This window comes from Lemur catta, chromosome 12 (assembly GCF_020740605.2).
Source record: "Lemur catta isolate mLemCat1 chromosome 12, mLemCat1.pri, whole genome shotgun sequence".
Taxonomy (NCBI): Eukaryota; Metazoa; Chordata; class Mammalia; order Primates; family Lemuridae; genus Lemur; species Lemur catta.
The window spans coordinates 49,308,989-49,331,814 of NC_059139.1; the positions used below are offsets into that span (position 1 = coordinate 49,308,989).

At 46.9% G+C, this 22,826-nt stretch overlaps 1 protein-coding gene across 2 annotated transcripts in view; it reads left to right on the plus strand.

The window, feature by feature from the left end:
• PDE8B (phosphodiesterase 8B) overlaps positions 1-22,826 on the plus strand; it is a 97,858-nt gene that overhangs the window by 40,435 nt on the left and 34,597 nt on the right. For both annotated transcript variants that reach the window (XM_045566443.1, XM_045566444.1), the window contains 3 exons: positions 722-862; positions 2,331-2,419; positions 4,426-4,486. In XM_045566443.1, coding sequence (XP_045422399.1) covers positions 722-862; positions 2,331-2,419; positions 4,426-4,486 — 291 coding nt within the window. The remainder of the gene's footprint in view (positions 1-721; positions 863-2,330; positions 2,420-4,425; positions 4,487-22,826) is intronic.

Below are 22,826 nucleotides of genomic sequence, written 5' to 3' on the forward strand. Positions count from 1 at the left end.
CTTCCTCGCTTGCCGCCCTGCACTCAGCTCCCCATCTGGTGACTGTGTTCTCTGAAAGGAAATTGGAGGGCGGGACAGGAGCGGGGAGTCAGCTAAGGTAATAGCTCTAAGCTCCAGGACCCGGGCAGAGCACTGGAAGGAAACCTCTGAGTCTGCTGGCCCCGGCACGTGCGGTGGAGCCTCTCTTCATGCCTGTCCTGTGCCCAGCCCTGAAAGGGCTGCCTCCTGCCCGAGCCATTTAACTGAATTTATTGCTCTGATGCGACCAGAAGTGGCCCCAAACCATAGCATTGATTAATAGACAGTGGCCATTGGAAAGAGACCTGAGAGATGCAATTGCTGACTTGTGGAGAGAGATGTGACTAACATAAGCCACAGCCTATTGAATTGAATGATGATTTAGTTTTATTTCTGTTTTTTCCCCAAGTGTTTCCTTACTCCGGGGGCAGCGGTGGTGGGTGAGCTCCCCGAGGCTGGTACTGCTACACGAGGGCTGCTGAACGGTTTCTTTCGGTTGCTGCTCAGGAGGAAGGCGGCCACTCCAGGGGGGGTTTGGGGGCCCGAGGGGACCAGCCAGCGACTGCATTAGAGAGTTCTGCCCTGGGAACTTCGTGTTTGATGTCCCTCTGTGTCCCAGCAAGTGTTCCTACGGGACGCACAGACGTTTCGTGAATCCCGCCTCGTGTCCCCGCACTGATCTGTACCCACCTCCCATTAACAGTATGTCAACCCAGCCTTCGAAAGGATGATGGGCTACCACAAAGGTGAGCTCCTGGGGAAAGAACTCGCCGACCTGCCCAAAAGCGATAAGAACCGGGCAGACCTTCTCGATACCATCAATACATGCATCAAGAAGGGAAAGGTGGGTTGAGCCGGCAACACCAATCGCAGCCCCCTCCCCGGTGCATTTTTTTCTGTGAGTTTTCATGTCCCATCCTTAAGATTGGCTTCTTTAACAACGTTGTAATTAAGCAAAAGATCTCCTGTGTTTGCAAAATGAGTTAATTTTTGAGTTAATTTTGGATCTCAAGTCACTCTGGTGCTTATCATGATGGTACCAAATCTGATGATTTTTGTGTAAGGACATTTCATCCTTTGCATGAATATAGCCCACCTGTCATTGCTGTGGTATTGAGCCTATCTTTGAGCAGAGTTCTGCCCAGAGAGCTGTTGTGTTTTTTTCAGTTAATCCAGTGTTTGAGGGACTAAACATATTTAATATCAGTATTTACAGGTAGCCCCAGGTAGCCAGTTCTCCTTTTCTGTTCAGAAGGCAATGGTGGAAGTGCAGTAGGAATTTTCTCCCAAGCCCTCTCCTCTAGAGGAGCAGTGGCTCTCATAGCTGGAACTGCCTGTGCAATTTCTTTTAAGCATTCGCAATGCTTCCTTGCGTAGTATCTCTTTCATCTGCCTTTCGCTGATGTGAACAAGTTAGATCATTTAATAGAGGGGCCATTTTATAGGAATAAAATAAATTTGGATTATAGATGATGGCCCAAAGTTTTTTAAACATTGGGGCAGTGAGACTCAAAAGGAAACAAGACATTATAAACTACTTCAAAAAAATTTGCCAAAAGAATACGGTCACACTTCTGGTGACCCCAGTGTGCATAGCAGTTAGCCACATGATGTGAGAGAGGGCACAGGGAATGGCTGCAGAGAATCTCAGTTTCTGATTGAACCAATCCTTCCCAGAAAGGGTGGAGGTGCCCCAGGATTGCCCATGAGGTCACCTGGCTCTATCCCAGCTGGGTCTCCAGGGTCCAGAGACAGCAGGCTCTTCACACTCCCCTGGGCCTCATCTGTGGCCACTGCCGGGGGCCAGGCTAACCTCAGGCAGGCCTTGGATGGGAGGTCCATAGGATGTTAGAAAGATGGTGGGGTTCAGGGAGCATTAAAGAGCAACAAATTTATAATGAGATCCTCCACTTCCTAACATGGGCAAATTAGACTCTCTGAGCTTCAGTTTACCCATCTGTAAATTAAGAATGATAATACCAAGCTCATAGGTTGTTGTAAAGATTTTGAGAGAGACCTCAGAGAATCCCATGACCTGGTGTCATGGCACCCATAGAGCTGAGAGCAGAATTCTACCCACTGCTCAAGTGTCCTGGAACCCAGGACAGACAGCCTGGCGGTGGACACATTGTGTGGTCTTGTCTTCATGCACTGTGGCCATGTCAGCATCGTCACAGGTATGTGATAGAGCAGGGCTTTGTGACATGTAATGAAAGCCTGTGGGAACTTCCTTACTCAGCCTACTGAGACGTGTGTAGGAGCAGCTGCAAGCCTTGACCGAAGGATTTTAACAGTTCTCTTTGTCCATGTAGGAGTGGCAGGGGGTTTACTATGCCAGACGGAAATCCGGGGACAGCATCCAACAGCACGTGAAGATCACCCCAGTGATTGGCCAAGGAGGGTGAGAGCAAACTCTTCAACTCTTTAAGCTGAAGATGAAACCTCAGGGTCCTCGTGGGCATTGAGGGTGTGTGTTGAAATGCCAGCGTAAGCCTCAGGTGCAGAAATGCAAGCGGATCGTGCTGTTCATGGTGTCGTAGTGTATACCAAGGGCGCCTCTCCTGGCCAGCAACCCCCAGACCGGTTTCTCTCTGTTCTCGTCTCCTGCCTGTGGTCTTTTATGAAACATCACCCCAGTTTCCAACCTGATCGTGCACAGTTCCATTGTTCCCAGAACCCTCTGAAGGGGCTTGATTTCTAGGCTGTCCTGCTGCCTTGACAACAAATGCTCTCCAGCCAGGGCTGCCCAGCTCACCCTGCAGGCCACAGGGAGCCACCCTTTCCTCCTCCTCGAGGCCCAGCTCACTCTGGTTCTCTCCAGGCCAGGCGCTGTGCACTAAGCCTCGGATTACCAGAGAAGCCTATTTATTTTGTGGAGAGGTAGGGAAAACACACAATTCCTTTTCCTTCTCCCAGTTACATTTTGTGAGAGGTTTACACAGCCAAACAGGATCCCCTAACAAAACGTCACTCATGAGCCTTTGGAAACCAGCCTGAAGGTCAACACCAGTTTCATAGTTAGAGTTTATAAGGGACATAACGTTGCATGACCGTTTGGAAAAAGGTAAGACAGCAGTTATCCTGCGGGAAGCTGGAACAGAAGAGCCTTAGGACTATCTGCGTTCCTAAAACTAGACGTGCCATCAGGTCAGCAATGTATTTAGTAGGTTGTTCGCCCTCCAATTTGACTTGTTTGATTAGTTTCAAAATTGCTCACCTCTGCATGGTATTTCATGCATTTTGGAACTTGTGCTCCCCTTTCTGCATCCCTCTGGGTGGTGGGGGTGCTGACAGGCCGCTGGCCGAGGGTGGCGAGCCCCAGTCCTCCTCCTGAGCGGTACTGGCCTCAGCACGGCCGTCCCGGCCAGCGGGCGGTGCTCAGAGCCCTGGGATGGAGAGAGTGCCCACGGCTGTCGTGGTGGTCCTGTCATCATCCTTAGACCATCTTCTCAGGAAATCGAAGCTAAGAATCACTTTGTGTATGTGTGACCAGTCATTAGACAGCCAAAGCAGAGAAGACAGGCTATTGCCTGGTGATGGTCGTCAGAATACATTTTTCTGATCTTTCTGATTTTACAGATAAGAGAAAGTTCTTTTGTCCAGACACCATTCCCAGTGCTATTTTCCCCCTAATTATAGGCAGTGAGCTATCAGAGGCAATTCTTATTAAAAGTAGGGAAATTTTACCTCTTCCTATTTGAGTGAAACATAACCAGTATTTTCTATCCTCTTTTCAGAGTCTTCCAGAGAAAAGTGATTCAGGGTGGGGGGGACGGGGGTGGTGGGGCGAGCCTAAAGGCTTCCAGGGCATAAAATCTAACATAACTCTCTGGATTTCATGGCTTTACTCTCAGTAAAAAATCCACCTTGAGCCGATTTTTGCACAGGGCTGAGGCACCTGTAGTCTTGAAATAACAGGATTTTTCTCTGCCCCCAAAATGCCATCATTATGAAAATTACAGTATAAAAGAACATGTAATATTTACCATCAAAATACCAACCATTGAAATGTGATCATTGCCCCAATGAGTCTCTTGCTTTTTATATAAGCTATAAAATGATTAGTACCAGCAGAATTAAAACTAATTTGTTCATAGTAGCATTTTATCCTGTCACTGAGGGTATGTAGGAGCCAAACTTCAGGAGCGAGTTATGAAACGAAATACCCGACAGGGAAGTGTTTCCGAGCCAGCTAGGGTTGAAAGGGGGGCCCCATTTCTGAAGGCACATGTGGGTTCTGTGCGCAAAGTGCTTTTTCTGTAGATCAGGTTTTGCTTGAATTTTAAATCTGCCCTAGAATGGACCCTGGCATGTTGCTTTAAGAAGAGTCTGTTGATGCTTTCATTTGCTAATTTGTTGAATCATCTCATATCTGACTCACTAATAACTGATTATTTATGTTATTAGGAAAATTAGGCATTTTGTCTCTCTCAAGAAGCTGTGCTGCACCACTGACAATAATAAACAGGTACAGTACTCAGCTTCCTCCGTCCGCTCGTCAGCCCGGCCACACCCCGTGCTGCTTTCTGCCGCCTCGCTGCCGCTGTGCCCTGCTTGCTTTTGTCCCTATCAAATTGTGGTTGCCAGTTAAGCAGTTTATGGGAAAATGAGCCTCCTCTGACAAATATTTTTTTTAATTTCCCTGCAAGCCTATATTACTTTATTAGCAGTGCACATCAGTTATGCTTTCGCTGTGACTGAACAACTCTCTAGACCCGGATATTTTATGAGAGCATAAAATTCTTCCTTCAAAAATGTTCTATTTTCCTATCTCTGTTTCTTAAATGGGAAGTATATATCCATTTATGCATTTCACCCTTACAAGTTCATATCAAAAGCAAGAATCGTTCCCAATCAGTCCTGTGATGTTTTTCTTCCCATTGCATCATACAGAACAACACATTTGAATGTTTCTTCTGAAGTAACAGAATTTTAGTAAGTTGCTATATTCAAGAACACTTGAAAGTAGTTTCATACAGAGCATTGGTGTATGTATTTTTTTCTATTTGATCTATACTTTACTACTAGAGTATGTGTTTACTTCATGCTCTATAACTTGTTGATTAAAAGGTATGCAAGAAACATAATTACCAATGGTCTGTTTTTGAAAACTTTTAAAATATGACCTTTGATTTTGATGAAGATTTTAAAGAAGGGACAGTGTTTCTAAGGGATTTCAAGGGCTTCCGGGGTGTAATCCATTTTAGTGGAGGGTGGCAGAGACTTGGGAGGTGCCAGGTGAGGAGGGACCAGGTGAGCCCATGGACAGGTGACGGGTGAGTGCAGCGAGCCCACCGGGGCCTTTCTGTCGGTTGTCTCAGGACATTGAAGGAATCCATGTCCATGTGCTTTTTCATAAGATTGAGTTCAACATAAAATGCTTTCTTCAGCACTGAGAATTTCAACTGAAATCAGGAAGTTTGCAGTTAATACCATAGAGTCCTGCAAGAGGCAAGGTCCTTGGAGGCCTCTAGGAAAGGAGAGAATGGACTTTCATAGGAAAAACATTCTTCCAGGAGCCCGGTTGAAACACACCAGGAGGCAGCCTGCGTTCTGTGTGAGTGGCGACACGGGCGGAGGGAGGGGGGCAGAAAACCTGGTGTCTCTAGAGACAAATTCTGAACCTATGCAGTGCAAACTGGAATTTCTGGGCTGTGGATACACAGTAGAGGGTACAGGTCCACGTGGCTCGTTCATTGTCGTGCCAGAAATCAACCGAGTACAGTTCCCATCCAGAATGGAGCACACACTCCCCCCACCAGCTCAGCCTCGCTCCTCCTCCTCCCTACTTGCTCACCAAGTGAAGGGAAATCCAATCTTCCTGTTACCAGTCTCCCTGCAGCCCCACATGCCCAAATCCTACCGGTCCTTCATGGCCCAGCTCCAGAAGCACCAGTGCTACCTCCCTGCTCCAGGCCCCAAAGCCCCCACCATTGTCACAGCTATGTGTGTGCTAAACTGCCCTCTCTTTGCTGGCAGGGCCACTGGCTGTGCCTTTCTTGGTGTGCCCAGCTGCTTGTGCATAGTAGGGCCTTGAGCAGTCGGCTAGCTTGAAAGAAGTTGAATGTCTCAGTCCTGGCCTCCTGCCAGCTGTAGCTCTTCCTGCATCACGGGGAGAGCAGGCAAGCCCTTAGCACAGGACTTCAGGATGCAGGAGCGAGGGGCCACTTCTTTCTGAGGCTCTGAATAGAAATGCCTGCAGTGCCATGAATTCGCTGCTGCTCTGAGAAGAGCAGAGACGCAGAGCTCGGGTACCCTGAGCCATTGACGTCACCTAATGATGCTGCACAGCCCTAGAGAGACACTTAGATTTTCCAATAACAGAGCATTTTTATACCTCTGGCTAGCTCCATCGTTTTTCCTTCTTGTGGAAGGCAGCTGAAGCGAACTGCAATGGGATCCTGTCTGCAGGCAATTTCGGTGGCACTACTTTCAGGGGTTTAGCCCTGATGTCAAAATCGGTCCATGGGTTTGCATTTTAACAAGGAATGAGATTGTAAGCCAGGCTGCTGTCTCCTGGTAGTGCTTGTCATCAGCAAAGATCCCTTTTCCTATGCGAGCCCTGTAGCTTTTTACCAAGACGCTGGAAATGCCTGGTGAGGTTTGTCTGCTGTAAGCGTCGTCTCCTCCTACACCACATGTATGTTTTCTCCCCAGATACGTGTTAAACACCTGCTCTGTGCTGGCACCGGGGACACGATATATCTGCCCCTGAAGCCGTGGGGGCTCCAGACCAGCACACAGCACACACCGAAGGCAGCACCAGGGAAGCGGGGACCGGGCAGGGGAGAAGCACAAAACCCAGGACTCAGGGAGGCTGTCTAGGAATTTTTTAGGTGTCATCTAGGACAGAGGGCAACAAACGACAGCCTGTAGGCCAAATCTGTGAATAAGGTTTTATTGAAACCGAGACACAGGTGCTCTCGCCTGTGCAGCACCTGTGGCTGCTTTCACACGACCGCAGCAGAAGCCAGGTGGCCTGCAAAGCCCAGATATTTCCCATCTGGCCCTGTACAGAAAAAGTTTGCCAGCCCCATTTCTCAAAGATAATCCCCTTTCTTGGATGTCCCCCTTTCTTAGACCAGCAACAGCCTGGGCAGACCCCCAGGAGCACCCCATGTCCACACAGCACACACACTGCTGGGGCCCCCTTTGCCCTCATGCCAGCCCCTGTGCCCTGTCTCAAAGGCTGTCCCCACCCTTCGTGCTGGTGCAGAGGTGAGGACCTAGGGCCCCTGAGGCCGTTGCCATTTCCCAGGGTCAAAACCCAAATCCAAATACATGGCTTGAACTGTGGGATTTCAGGGATCTGCAACCATGGTCCAAGAGTTGGCCTTTCATAGGGAAAAAGAAGTGTTTAGGACCCTGACCTGACATCAGCTCTTGTTCTTTTCCCTTTCTAATGTGGCTACTAGAAAATTGTAAATGACATATGTGGTTTGCATGTGTGGCTCACACAGTATTTTTACTGGACAGGGCAGTCTGGACTTACCCTCCCCTGCCGAACCCTATCACAGATTCACCTCGCCTGCACTTTCGCAGGCGAGAGAGGATGCTGATGAGCTGTGCACATCGTCCAGGTTCTGCCAGCGAGTCCAGACTCTCTGCGCCTCCAGGGAATGATGCTGTAACCATTCCCCAGGCCCCTAGGAGGGCCTTTACCCTTAGGGAAGGACTTTCTGATGGGCACTGAAGCAAACCTTTAGGGAATGTCTTTGGGGAGATGTGGGGCACCTTTCAGTTCCCAAACTGCTGCAGAAAGTGCGCTCTCACCTTCTAGAGCTCTTGAGTGGACAGTGGGGAGTGCCAGCACCAGGCCCTGCTGCACCTACTCAGGCAGGGGGACGTCGCAGCCTCAGAAAACTGAGCAGAATTGGGATGCTCAGCCAGAGAGAGCAAGTGGGCAGTTAGACATGCCCCCAACTCTGCATTGCCTGGGCTGCGGAGTGGGGAAGGCTTGTTCTCAAAGACACCACACATTTTAGAAACCGTTTAGCCATGGATTGAGAAGGCTGGTTAAAGGAGATGGCCAGCCTCCCCTCATCAGAATGACCTCTTCTCCTTTTGTGGGAACAGAGCAAAGCCACCTGTTGACAGCTGGTAGGATTTTCCTCCAGGGCACAGGCTGGCTTCACCAGCGTGTGGGAGCAGGAGGCTGCCCCATGGTTCTCACCAGGCTCCCGGGCTTCTCCCCCAGCCACTCGGGCCCTGGAACGTGGCCCCCTCTGGGCATGTGTGCAGTCTGAGTGTGGCTGACAGGCCACCCCCCAAGCATCCGTGGTCGATTTCTGTCCTTTCCAGCGGGACTGTACTCACTGGCAGCTGCACCCGAAAGGACCCAAGGATCCTGCAGTTGTCTGTGCTCATCACTCTAGGAGTCAGCCTCGCATTGTCTCTCTTCCCTCCTTCCCTCTTTGCCTTCTCTCATTTACCTGGACTCTACTTGCGGTCACCTCCCATGGGCCTCCAGATGGTCGATGCGTTTTCCCAGCTGGTCCTCACACCTGCATGGACCATCCTCACGGCGGGTCTTTGCCCACTGCCCTTCTGGCCTATTCCACTTCCCACTGTAGACTCAGGCATGTCCTCAGCCCTCACGGCCCCAGGCCTTGCCTCTCCCTATGCGTGCCACGTTCTGTCCCCCACCCCGCTCCTTTCTTTGACCTTCTCCTCCAGCTTGTGGCAAAACAGGGTCCTTAACACCAAGAGCGTCTGACATCTCATGGCGTTCTCAGCAAAACCAAGAGAAGAGAGTGGCTGGTGTGGGGAGGGAATGAGGAGAGAGAAGCACAGAGAGTCGCTTGCTGGTTTCTGTTCATTGCTAAGTGATAAAATCAAGTTTTCAATTTGCTCTAAATTCCCAGGATTTGAGATCTGTTACGTGCTTTTAAAGGCCGTGGGCCCTTTGCTGCTGCTTTGTCCTTTAGGACTCAACTCGGTTCTCCTTCCTCTAAAAAAATCTTCCAAATCTGCCACCCCAAAGAGGTGACAATGACACTTCTTACCTGTATCACCCAGGATTAGACCGTCAATCTTACTTTGCTTTGGTTCAGTTCTTGCCTCGGGGCAGGGACTGTGGATTATGCCTCTTTGTACTCTCCACTGTGTATGCCCAGGGGCCTTCAGCAAATTATTTTGAAAACTAATTTGTATTCCTTAACCACAATAACCTTTGGAGGGCATAGGAAATTGAAGGTATAGTTTCTGTCTTGTCCCAAACTTTTATTTCATGTAGAGTTTTGATCTGTACGTAGCCAATATGTGTCTCGCATGGTATTACAAAGAATATGCCACATTCTTCCAAGGCACACATATAAGTGTGGCTTCTTTTTGAAAAAAATGGAGAAGAAGGCTATTACAATTGAAAACATGACCTCAGTTATCTCCGAAAGTGGCCAGTCAAATTTAGAAATGTAGTCTATGTACTTGGTGTATTACCATGATCCAGAGTGTACACGTATGTGTCATCACAGCAGGTGCCCCAAAATATTTGTTGACATATTTGGTAAAGTCTCTAAGTTGTCCACATTTTTCCATTTAGCTTTAGTACATATTTACAAGAAGCTATTTCAAGAAAGGCCTCTGATATTGCAAAACCACTTTTTTTTTTTTTTTTTTTGCCCTGAGAAACCACATTCTGGGCAGCCAGACCCTGAGCGGACGTGGATGAAGTGCCTGATGCGCGTCAGGGACCGTGGGAGGCTCCGAGGGGACGGGGCAGCAGGCGCTCGCGGCAGGGAGCGGGGAGGCAGGCAGGGGCGCTGAGGACTCAGCCCGGGGGTCGTGTGCTCTCAGGCGGGTGAGGCAGCTTCACGCCAGTGTTGGGCCGTAGCTGGTCATGACGGGTTTCATGAAGCCCCAGGGATCTGAAGCCGACACGGGAATCACTTGGCTGTTGAGGGCGAGGGTAAACAGAACATTCTGGGCACGTGCCCCGGCACTGAGCACGGTGTGGGAGGAGGATGCCGAGTGGCAATAGATGCAGGTGTCCTTTTCCCTGGCGGAGAAGCTCGGCGCCTCCCGGCACGCGGGACAGCAGTGCCGGGGTTGTCTGCCCTGCACAGCGATGGGGTTTCTTTGTTCTACCTGTTTTGTCATCCTGTCCTCTGTGCCCCATCAACAGATGGTTTTAAGGCACTTGGCCTGTGGCTGGGACAAGTGGGGGGTGGAGGAGGGAAAAACAGAGGGCAGGGAGCGGTAAGTCCGCGCTGGAAGTGAAGTTTCTCTCTGCATGAAACCGTCAGTGCCTGCTCGCCAGTAACAAGCTGCGCCGGCGCGGAGGCCCCACTCGGCTGCGCCTCAGTGCTGGAGGCTGAAACGCAGAGAAAGATTAGGAAATGTGAGATAGGTTTGGTGAGAATGATAAGCACACATAGCCGAGCTATTTCTTAGAAACGAATCTCATCTGTGCCTCTAATGCATCCAAAACAACTAGGATTTAAAGAGAAGACACTATGTTGACCTTTGGGAGGAGGGATTTTTCCCCCTAAATTTAAAATCCCATAGGCTGTACTTTTATATATGATTTGTGTCATTCAGACTATTGCAAGATTCTGCTCACTCTGGAGACTTGTACGAAGTGAGCCCAAGAGACTTTTACATTACCTGACTGACTTTCGTTAAAGTTTTACTTATTTGCTAATTTTTGTATGTAACTTATGGGTGTTAGCACTCTCTGGAAATTTTCTTTTTCCAATGCAACAGTTGGTAGCTGACTCCTCAGAAGGAATTATTCAGTTCACGTTAAGGAATCGGTTTTGAGCATTTGGCTAGGCCATGGGCTGAGCAGTCATCCCTCCATTCAGGGAGCTTCACTCAACTCCCAGCATTTTGGCCCAGTGGGAGACACAAGGATGGACGAGGCAGAAGCCAGGCGTCTGTCCCCACATCTCCTCCTGCTGGAATATAATCCCTGACTCGGCTAATGGACCCCCGTCCACTCAGCCCCACCCTGAGCCTGGGACCCACTGTTAGTATCCTTGCTTTCCTGGGCCTCTTGCATCCTAGAAGCCACTTAGTTCTGAAGATTGTGTCCTCATAGCAGCTCTTGACTCACTCTTGCCCTCTCCTCCACCCCATTGCCACCTCACTCAAGCCACTGTGACCTCTGGTTGCCCTGCATTCGCCTCGTCACTGCTCTCTCTGCCTCCAGGCAGCACGTGCTGGGGCCAGCTCATAGCAATTTGTGAAAACTGTTTAATTTTCTGGAATTTTGTGAGTCAGTTGTTAAACCAGCCGTTATTAAACATTATATTAGCATGCAACTAAACAAAGTTTATTTTTAAGAAGTAACGTGTACTCAAAATCCATCCCTTCCTAAGCATGTTACCATGCTGACAGTCATCTGTGCTCTTGAGGTTACGTGTGTTTGTCGTGTTGTACTGTGGAAACACCACGTAGAGTTGCACCGCTGTGCACGTCGTTTTCACTCCACATTTGTAGCCAAGGTCAAGCTCGTCCCACTTGCCGCCGGGCAGCCAGTGAGTTGAGAGGCAGGGTGTTGGGGCAGGGAAAGCAACTTTAATTCAGAGAGCCAGAGCCAGGAGACCAAGGAGATGGCAGACTAGTGTCCTAAAAAAAATCCTAAGTTAGTATTAATATGAACTTAGGCTCCTTTTTATCTTAAGGGAAGAGGAAGAGAGGGTTGGGTCATAAGAGGTAACCAAGGGCCACAGACATCTGGGCTCAGTGAAGGTCTGAGGAGGTTGTAAAACTTCTTTGTTCTTGGTCAGTTAACTTTGGAGAATGAAGGTCAGGCCAGGATGTTCCTGCAAATCTTTACCGTGGCATTGTTACTCAGATGTTTGCTTTCTCAGTCTCCCCAGGGCGAGTTTAGGGAAAGGGATGGTGATCACCTTTCATCTAGCCTGTGTGCAGAGCTAAGCACACACTTTTAACCTAAAGGATATGACCGCAGGGGTTGAAAAACAGACTGGAGCTAATTAGGCCAAGCCCCTTCCACTGTTACACATTCAGTGACGTCAGGCTGGCAGCTTCAAACAGCCGCAGTGGGAGTATTTTTAGAAGGAAATTTGGAAAACACAAGTCAGGACTTCTTTCTTCATTGATTTTCTCTTAAAATGATGGAGAAAATGTTCATAATCCAGAATAAACTTAAATGTGTCAGGTCTATACCAGTTTCATTGTGACTAGTACAAAATAAATATTCTTCTAGTATTCAAAAGCTATTATTTGATTCAACAAAGAAGTTGTTTGCATCATTGGCAAATGAGTGAAATTCCTACATACATCTTTGTTATTCGACTTTCCTCTTCCTTCTTAATGTAAATGAAAATGTCCACGGACATTCATGTCCAAACTTCACTCATTCGTCCATTGCAGCTGTAAATTGGCTGCTGAGACAAAAGGTCAGCAAAAACCTGCAAAAGCACTTTGTGAGAATCGATTGGCTATATAGAATTTACAACCAAGAGTATTTTATATTATAGTATTTACAAATCATGTTATACATCCTTTATACCAGGGCTTGGGAAGTTTTTTTTCAGGGGTCTGATAGGAGTAAACGTGTTAGGCCTTTGTAGTCTGTGGCAGCCGCTCCACTCAGCTCTGGCGCTGCGGTGCGAGAGCAGTCAGGTGACACACGAACAAATGGGCATGGCTAGGCTGTAAGACCGTTGTATTTACAAAAGCAGGTGGCCGGCCTCTGGGCAGTAATTTATTGACTTTTGCTTTATATCAGTAAAATTTATAGTAAATGTATGTTCAGCTCCCTTTACATTTCCAGCAAGCCGGTGGCTAAACCTTTACAGCATAGCATTGATTATCATCCGGGCCAGCCCCAGTCCCCATCCTGAAGGCTCCCAGTGGCCGCTCATCATCTAAGCAGTTGTCGGGTGTCTTTAAGGAGCACAGTCCAGCCCACCCTTCCCTTCTTCCCCTGCCACTTTGCAGCAGCCGCACCAGGCTGCTTACCGTTCTTGGAACACGCCAGGTTTGGTCACGCCTCGGTGCGTGGCCTTACTGTTCTCTCCATCGAGCCTCCTCTTCCTTCCTCTTGCACCGCTGGAGAACTCATTCTGCCCTGACGCAGGTCAAGCATCCCCCCTGTGACTGTTCCTGGCCACCCCACGACAGAGTAGATTTGCCACCGACCACACTAGTGCTGCTCTGCCAGACCGGACCACCAAGAGCAGCAGCACATCTGGGTCCCCTGAGTCCCCATTTCCCACTGATGCTGCTGAACTCACTCAGCAGATATTCAGTCCATGAAGATTATGTTTCAATAGTCATGATAAGATGTATCCTGTAGATGCTTTGTGTTTCTTACTCTGCAAACGCTTCTCACACGTTGGCTCCTGTAATCCTCGCCACAACTCCATGTGGTAGACACCACGATCCCCTTGTTACAAGTGAGGAAACTGAGGCTCAGGATGGAACCTGTCCAGGCTTCATGTAGGATATATGTGGCAGAACCAGGATTCAAATCCCACAGGAGTTAGCAATGTGGTAATAAAAGAAATACAGGCGCGTATTCAAAGCATTCATAAGAGAAAGGTTCCCCTCACTTGGGAAGCTGGGAGGTGACTTCATGGAGGAGGTGTTGACCGAGGCATGTTGGAATGGTGAGTGGAATGTGTTCTCGTGGGGAGCAGAGGCCCCGCAAAAGCGGACAGGTAACTGGGGGCAGGAGGGGAGAGGATGACCAGGCTGGGCTGGATCCCTCCATGTGCCGAGCAGGGAGCTTGAGCTAGGAGTGCACTTGGGCCCCAGATGCTCAGCGGCCCGCCAGCCTCGGCCTGGCTTCCTCCTTGTCCACACCCTGCCTCCAGGTGCTTCAGCTCAGAGCCATCCCCGGTGGGGTTTGGACTGAAGACTTAATTGATCATGCCATGCAGATGGGCCTGTTTATGTGATGCACCATGGAGGGAAGTGGCAGGGGACAGTTGGGAGCATGCTGTGGAAGGCTGAGAGAGTGGGGTGGCCGACTGTCCTGCCCGCAGAGGAGCCGCGGCCTCTCTGACAGAACGCTGGAGCCCCAGACCGCTGGCACTGGGGAAGGTCGTGGGAGCACCTCCCCCCAGCCCGGGTGTGGGTAGGCACGTGGCAGTGTGGGGTGAGCACTGTGTGTTCTCACCGCAGCCTTCCAGCGTGCGTCTTGCCCTCACACTTTGCAGGCACGCAGCCAGTCCAAACTTGACAGCCGGCCATCGTGCCACCTCTCCTTTGCCTAAAGGATCTTTTGTTTCAACCATAGTCAAGGCCGCATTCGTCACTGAGAGGTATAGTCAAGCTTCTGGGACTTCACTTAGTGGTGCTCCATTTAAATAATTTCTAAGAATAAATTTCCAGGAAGCATGGTCTCCTCCAGTGCCACTGCTGGAAGAAATGAGGAGGAGGATGACTTTGGGGTGTTCTTCAGTGGGATTCTTGCCCTGGTTTGCTGAAGCTGAGTTTTCAGGGTGGGATTTCAGAGCCCAGCTGCAGGAGCTGAAGCAAGTGCCCCTGTACCCACCTTCTCATGACCAGCCTGTCCCCAAACCCAGAACCACAAGGTGAGGGGTGGGTTCAATGGCACGTGTCCTTATTATTTGTTACTCAAACAAGATGACTGTGGCATGGGAGGCGGGACAAGGGCAGCATATTTACTTGGGGGTCGGCAGGTGGTGGGGGGAGAAAAGGGCCCAGGCATAGGGGCTGCCATTTGTGTACGAGCACTGAGCACTGTCACACGGAGCATGGGCCGGAACTACAGCACAGGTGGAGCCTGCTCTCAAGCGCCTTTGGGTCCAGTAGAGGTTTGTGGAAAGGTTTCACATCGTTGCAACTATTGAAAGGAATTTAAGTATCTATTCACAGAGCATTGGCCCAGGAGTTACAAAGGAAGCAAAAGGCAGATTCATAAGAAGCAGGTTGTAGTCCATAAGGAACAGCGGACCTGTTCGACCATGGAAATCCTGCAGGAGGAAGGTTCGAATCCACCCGGCGGCACTGCATCCTTCGGCACTTGTGAGGAATGTGGGAAGGCTCACACGGTGGTTCCCAGCCTTGGCTGCACGTTGGCATAGCCTGGGGTGTTAATAAGCAAACCCAGCAGAGCAGTGATGGCTGCATCCCAGAGGCTCTGACACAGTGGGCCTGGGGTGCGGGCCGGGCAGGAGCGTTTCCCAGAGCTGCCCAGGGGCCCCTGTGTACCACCAAGGTTGAGAACCACCAGGCTAACTAGTGGAGCCTCTGAGTGTTGCGTCCAGTGTGGTCAGGTTATGTGATCAGCCTGCAGAGGTTCCTGCTGGACGTTTTAGTGGAGGACTAGAGTGTGGTTTGGCCAAAAATCCAAGGAAGGGCGGACTGATAGAAGGATGGCTTGTGTCTCATTCTCAAAGGGAGAACCAGGCCTCCCTGGAACTGCCAATGGCAGGAACCATGTCTTTAGCATCGTTGTATCTCCCTCCTGGGTCCTGGCACAAGAAAATATCTGTTGAATGAGCGTGGCATCCAGGGAAGAGGAGCCGCGGTGTCGGGGTAGCAGAATGGGGAGACAGGAAGCGTGGTGCACAGCGTGCAGTTGTGGGGCAGCCTCTGGCCCAGGAGGAGGCTGACCTGGGGGCAGCTGCTGTCCTGGCTCGGCCTGGGGAGCGCTGTGAGGATGGGCCCTGCCCATCTTCCCAGCTGCATCCCCGACACCTCGCGCAGAGCCTGGCGCCTGGGAGGCACCCCCGAAGGGGTGGACGATGTTCTGGGCATCACCCCTCTTCCTCAGATTGGTTCTGGACACCGGAGCTTCTCTATTTACAGGGCCTGACCTGAAGACACTTCGTGTCCTGATTACAGTGAGATTTGGGACATGGGCAACAAAAATTCATTCTATGGTCTGCATCCCAAGCCCCGTTATCTGATTCAGCTGATGGGTTTTGGTTTTTCTTTTTCTTTTTTTTTTTCATTTGTCTTCTGCATTAATGTTTCATGGCTGTGAAATACGGTAGGGGAAAAGGAGAAGTAATAGGGTGAGTGTGATTTATATCATTTTCTGTTTCAATTTAAATTTGAAAACTTCATGCAACACCCTTTGGGCTATGAGAACTTCTGTTTAAAAAAAATCTTCAGTAAATCATCATCCTTGTGACTTGACACCAGCAAAACTCCAAGTCTTATTTCTCTGCCTGTCACTGCTGGACCCCCAGGTGATGCAGCTGCCCCCACGAGCCACAGAAGCACGGTGTTGTCTGTGAGCAGTTGAAGGGTGACGTCCAAATCGTATCCCTGGAGAGAGCCTGGGTGGCGAGGCAAGAATGTGGCCCCCACAGAGGAGCCCAGCGACAGCAGCTGTGGGGTGGGCCCGAGCCCTTGGGAACAACTGCTGTGGGGACAGTGAACTGCTTTGGGGATGTTAGCGGGCAGGTCTCCTCCACCATCACTGGTGGCTCTTCCTCGGGGCCCGACAACCGGGGCCGGGGGAATTCACCACTGTGGGAACGCAGCCTTCTGGCTGCAGCTCTCTGTGGAGCCAGAGTGACACCTGTATGTGTTCCTTTATCTTTTGGTAGCATCACTTATCATTCAGAGGGAGTTGTTTGAACAGTGGCCCCAGAGTCGTACTCTATACTAGGAATTTAAAGAAAGTGGCATTAAACTGCAGCGTCTTTAAAACATCTAGTGAAAAGCGTTGGGGGCTTCAGGGATCTAGGCCTTGCTCCTGGCTGGCTGCCCCCCAGCAAGGGCCCTTGTGCAGCTGTCCCCTGGGGTGTCTGTGCAGAGGGAGGTACAGGGCCAGGGCCGGAGCAGGCCCTCCAGAGGTGGAAGCTGTGGGTGACCCAGGGGGTCCATGTCCTGGGGGGGCCTCTCAGCTCATCAGCTTCTACTAGAGCAAGACAGTAAAACTGCTCAGAAAAAAAAGACCTTTAAAAAGTTCTTTTCAGATAACATCTACTGTTATTTGTAAACTTACAAAGAAGAGGGGATGTTAAAACATTGGTTTCCCAAGAAAACATAAAACGTGTATCTTTACGTAAAAAGGAAAGGGGAAAAAACTTGCCTCGTTTTGTTCAGGACTCGTTTCCCCCTCGTGCAGCTGCTAAAGGTGAGCCGGGTTTTGGTTAGCGTCTGGGACTTGCTCTGTGTCCCCCCAGGTTCGGTGGTGTGGAGTAGAGACGCAGACACTTAGCAGAGTCGAGTGTTGTCCCCTGTGGAGTGTGCGGTGTGCAAGAGCCACCCCGCCTTGTGGGTGAACTAATCTGGGGTCCAAAGCACACTTTCTAGCTAGACTTTCAGGCAGTGACCTTGACCTTTGATTTTGGAAATACCAACTGGGAGTTCAGTGTTTTCCTAAGGCTTCCTGCAGCGCTGAGTAACCGGCCTGGGTGAGTCATCTGAGCGTGCAGCGCTTGGCACGAGCAGCCCGCCCCTTGTTCCCATTCATTCTCCTGCCGTCTCTCTGGCGTGGGATTGTCGGCTCCAACTCGCTGGCTGGGGCCAGGGAGGCTGCCACGGCCTTTGTGACTAATACATCCCCACGGGAGAATAAGGGTCCTCAAGTGTGAAAATCATTTGATTCCCTGGAGAAAGCTCAACCTTTGGCGTCCCATTTTCAGTAGTAGCATTTAGAGATGAAAGTGTGATTTTGTGTTTGGTCCTTCAAATCTGTCTCTTCTGCCTCCAGAATCACTGAGTTAAAGCCATTCCTCCTCTCCCAGTCGTTCCCACACCCCCTGCCGAATTCATCTCCCCAAGATGACACTTGGACCACTTATTTCTGTCTTAAAACATACTCTGGCTCCCTGTTGCCTATAAGGTCTGTCCAGGTGACTCAAAGTCCCGGCACCTCATCCCTTGCCCCTCCTGTGACATGGCATTCTCTTTCCCCAGGGATTCTCCACTCTAGACAGCTCAACTGCTTGGGACCGTGTTACCATCTATTCAAAGGGAGATTTAAAAGTCCAGTCCCTCCCACGGAATGTCCCCGTCACAGCGGCCTTCTGTCTTTTGGGGCCCCGCTGCACTTGCTGCGTCACAGCCAGGTTGTCCTACTGCGCAGGTCACCCCAAGCAGCTTTCAGTGTCTTCTCACGCGGTGCTAGGTGGGTGACTAGTAAATTCAGACTAAACTAGAGTATACGAAATTATTCATAATTAAGTTACCAACATCATGTCTTACAAGTTAATCACTAGAAAGGTACTTACTTGATGAGCAACACAGAAGGAATGAGACAGCCCTGTGCTAGTTTTATTACGTCAAGTGGACAAGACTTAGATATGTGGAAGCAGAAAGAAAAGCGAAGAGGCATGGTTAGATCTAACCATGAGAACCAACTTTTAGGCTTTACTAATTCTCTCTGTTGATAATCTGTATTCTATTTTGTTGTTTTCTGTCCTTACCCTTATTATTTCCTGCATTTCTTCTACTCACCTTGGTTTAGTTTGCTCTTTTTTTCTATCTTCTTAGGTGGAACCTCAGATCGTTATTTTTTTTAACAGCTTCATTGAGGAATCACTGACATGCATTAAACTGCATATGTTTAAAGCATCCACTTTGATACGCTTTGTTACACGTATGCAGCCCATGAAGCCACCACCACAATCACAGTGATGGACATATCCAACGTACCCCCAAGAGCGTCCTTGGGCCCCTTTGTGTCCCTTCCCTCCTGGCTCTCCTTGCCTCCCCCCATTTCCGAGCAACTGCTGATCACCATGGAATAGTTTCCATTTTCTAGAAGTTTATGTAGTTAGGATTATAGAGTATGTACCCTCTTTTTATGGTTTCTGTCACTTAGCATAAAGATTCTGAGATTCACCCATGCTGATGCATTTATCATTAGTTCATTTCTTCTTCATCATAATGGCTTTACTGAGATGCAATTCACATCCCATACAATTCACCATTTAAAGTGTACAATTCAATGGATTTTAGTAGTTCATTTCTTTTTATTGCTCAGCACTATTCTGTTACATTACTGTCCCACAATTTGTTTATTCATGTATCTGTTGATGGTCATGTTTCCAGATTTGGTTGTTATAAATGAAGTTTCTTTGAACATTCATGTAAAAATCTCTGAATGGACATATGCTTTCATTTCTTTTGGGTAGAAGCCTGCATCAAATGGTAGGTGCATGTTTCACTTTTTAAGAAACAGCCAAACTGTTTTCCAAAGTATTTTTACTATTTTAATTCCCACTAGTGGTATGTGAGAATTCAAGTTGCACACATCCTAGCCAACACTGGATGGAGTTGGTTTTTAATTTTAGACATTCTCATAATTATACAATAATATTTCTTTGTGGTCCTGATTTTCATTTCTCTAATGACTAACGACATTCAGCATCTTTTCATGTACTTACTTCTCTCTATATATCTTCTTTAGTGAACCGTATGTTCAAATAGTTCACTCAATTCTGAACAGGGTTGTATGTTTCCTTATTGTTGAGTTTTGAGTGTTCTTTATATATTCTGGATAAAAGTCCTTTTCAGATACGTGCAAATGTTTTCTCCAAGTTTGTGACTTGTCTTTTCATTCTTTTAACAGTGTTCTTCAAAGTGCAGAAGTACTATGAAGTGTAATTTATGAGTGTTTTATGGATCATGCCTTGGTTATGTCTAAGTTCTTTGGTGATGCAAAGTCACAAAGACTTTCTCTGATGTTTTCTTTTGCAAGATTTATAATTTACCCTCTTATATTTAGGTCAGTGATCCATTTTGAGTTAGTTTTTTTTTAGATGGAGCCAGGTATAAGGATCTCTTTTTTAGAATTTGAATACCCAATCATTGGAGCATCATTTGATAAAAAGACTATCTTTTCTGTGCCGAATTGCCTTTGTCAAATATCAATTGACCGTGTATGCGTGGTTTTCATTGCTAGCCTCTGTATTCTGTTCCATTGATCCATTTGTCTATCTCAGTGCTGTCGTGATTATGATAGCTTTATAATAAATCTTGAAGTCAGGTGCTGTAAATCCTCAAAGTTGTTCTTTTTCAAAATTGTTTTGGCTATTCTAGTCCTTTGCATTCCATGTGAATTTTAGAATCAATTTGCCAATTTCTACAAAATGCCTTCTGGAATTTTGATTAAGATTACAACTGAACAATTTGGCAAAAATTGACATCTTCAACAATATTAAGTTTTGTGATCCATTAATGTGATATAGTTCTGTTTCTTTAGGTTTTCTTTAATTTTTCTCTGTAATGTTTTGTGGTGTTCAGTGTATAAGTCTCATCCGTCTTCTGTCAGATTTATTTCAAAGTATTGCATATTTTTGGATGCTACTGAAATGGTATTGTTAATTTAATTTCTGATTGCTCATTTTTGCAACATAAATATACAATTGAGTTCACTATGTTGATTTTCTGTCCTGCAACATTATGTCTAGTAGCGTTTTCATAGATTCTATCAGATGTTCTAAATAGACAATTATGTCATCTGCAAGTAAACATAGTTTTATTACTTCTTTTCCAAACTGGATACTTTTCTTTTCTTTTTCTAGAATTTCCATTACAGTGATGAATAGAAGTAATAAAGCAGACATCCGTGCCGTATTTCTGATTTTAGAGAAAAAAATTCATTCTTTGACCATGAAATATGATACTAACTATAGGGTTTTTGTATAAAATATTTATTATAAGGTCGAGGAAGTTTCTATTTTGGTTTATTGAGAATTTTTTAAATCAGGAATGGATGTTGTATTTTGTCAAATGCGTTTTTTTAATCTCTTGAGATCATATTTTTTTTCTCATCTAGTCTGTTAATATGGTGAATTACATTGACTGATTTTCACATGTTAAATCAACCTTTGGTCCTTGGTGTAAACCCCAGTCAATATATTATCCTTTTCATTGTTGAATTTGATTTGCCAAAATGTTAAGAATTTTTGTATCTGTATTCATCTGGGATATTATTGGTCTACAGTTTTCTTTTCTTGTAATGTCTTTAGTTCTGGAATCACTGTAATGCTAGCCTCATAGAATGAGTGGGGAAGTTCTGTTACCTCCTCTTCAATTTTTTGGAGGAGCTTTGGCATTGGCATTATTTATTACTTAAATGTTTCATAGAATTTCTCATCTGGACTTGAAACTTTTGGTTTCACTGATTTTCTTTCTTGTTTTTCATGTTCCATTATATTGATTGCTGGTTTGATCTGTATTATTTCCCTTCTTTTTCTTAATTCAGGTTAATTTGTGTTTTTTTCTAGTTTTTAAAGATGGAAGCAGAGGTCTTCTTTTTTTCTGATATAAATATGTTAGTGCTATAAATTTCCCTCTGTTGCCTAGCCACATCCCCAAAATGTTATGTTGTTGTTTGGGAGGTCCCAAGACCACCCATATGTTTGGTGATTCACTAGAAAGACTCAGGATGCAAAGGTAGTTGTACTCATGGCTATAGTTTGTTCCCGCCATCAGAAAGGGGAAAAGACACATCAGGCCTCCAGAAAACATGTTTCTAATGTTCTTACCTTCTGTTCCCCAGATGGTGTCACAGAGAACAGCCTCCTTTTTACAGCAACAGGCTACAACAATATGTGTGTGATATTTTCACCCAGGGACTCAAACTCCAAAGTTTTTATTGGGAACTGGTGACATAAGCACAACAACTAGCCACAAATATAAAAATTCCTATCTCCCAGAAATAAAGCAGTTATCAGTGCCCTAGATGGGTAAAACAGTCTCAGTGTAGGGAACATTACAAAAATCAAGTTACCAAACACCAGCCAATGGCCAACCCCACAAACAGGCTCTTCTAAAGATAGCAACCTCAGGCTTGTTATCTTAACTCTTTCCTGGAAAGTTGTGTTCTCATTTTCATTCGGTTTAAAATGCTTTATAATTTCCCTTTTGATTTCTTCTTTCATCCATGGCTTCTTTATTTATTTATTTATTTATTTATTTATTTATTTATTTGTTTATTTTTGGAGACAGAGTCTCACTTTGTTGCCTGGGCTAGAGTGAGTGCCGTGGCATCAGCCTAGCTCACAGCAACCTCAAACTCCTGGGCTTAAGCGATCCTACTGCCTCAGCCTCCCGAGTAGCTGGGACTACAGGCATGCGCCACCATGCCCGGCTAATTTTTTCTATATATTTTTAGTTATCCAGATAATTTTTTTTTTATTTCTATTTTTAGTAGAGATGGGGGTCTCCCTCAGGCTGGTCTCGAACTCCTGACCTCGAGTGATCCACCCGCCTCAGCCTCCCAGAGAGCTAGGATTACAGGCGTGAGCCACTGTGCCCGGCCCATGGCTTATTTATCAATAGCAGTTTTTTATTGTTTTAGTTTCTAAATATTTGGGAATTTTATAGATATTTTTCTGTTAGTTTCTAATTTAATTCCATTGTGGTCAGAGGATATACTTTGTGTGATTTGAATCCATTTAAACTTACTGAGACTTGTTTTATAACCCAGATTAAGGTCTGTCTTAGTGTTTCAAGTTCATTTGAAAAGAATGGGTAGTCTTCAGTTGTTGGGTGGACTGTTCTGTAAATATCAATGAAGTCAAGGTAATTAATTGCATTCTTCATATCATCTATGTTTTTATTAATACTAATTTTTTTAGTTCTTTCAGGTGTTGAAAGAGGAGTATTAAGATCCTCAACTAGGATTGTGGACTTGTCTATTCTGCCTTCAATACTATCAATTTTTGTTTTATGTGCTTTGAAGCTCTGTTGTTAAGAAATATACATTTAAGATTGTTATGTCTTTCTGATGAGTTATAAATTGTTCCTCTTTGTATCTGGTGACATTCTGTATCTTGTAATCTATTTTATTTGATATTAATATAGTCACTCCAGCCTTCTCATGCTTATTTGTTTGCATGATGTATCTCTTCCCATCCATTTACTTTCAGTCTGTGTCTATTTAAGATGCTTTT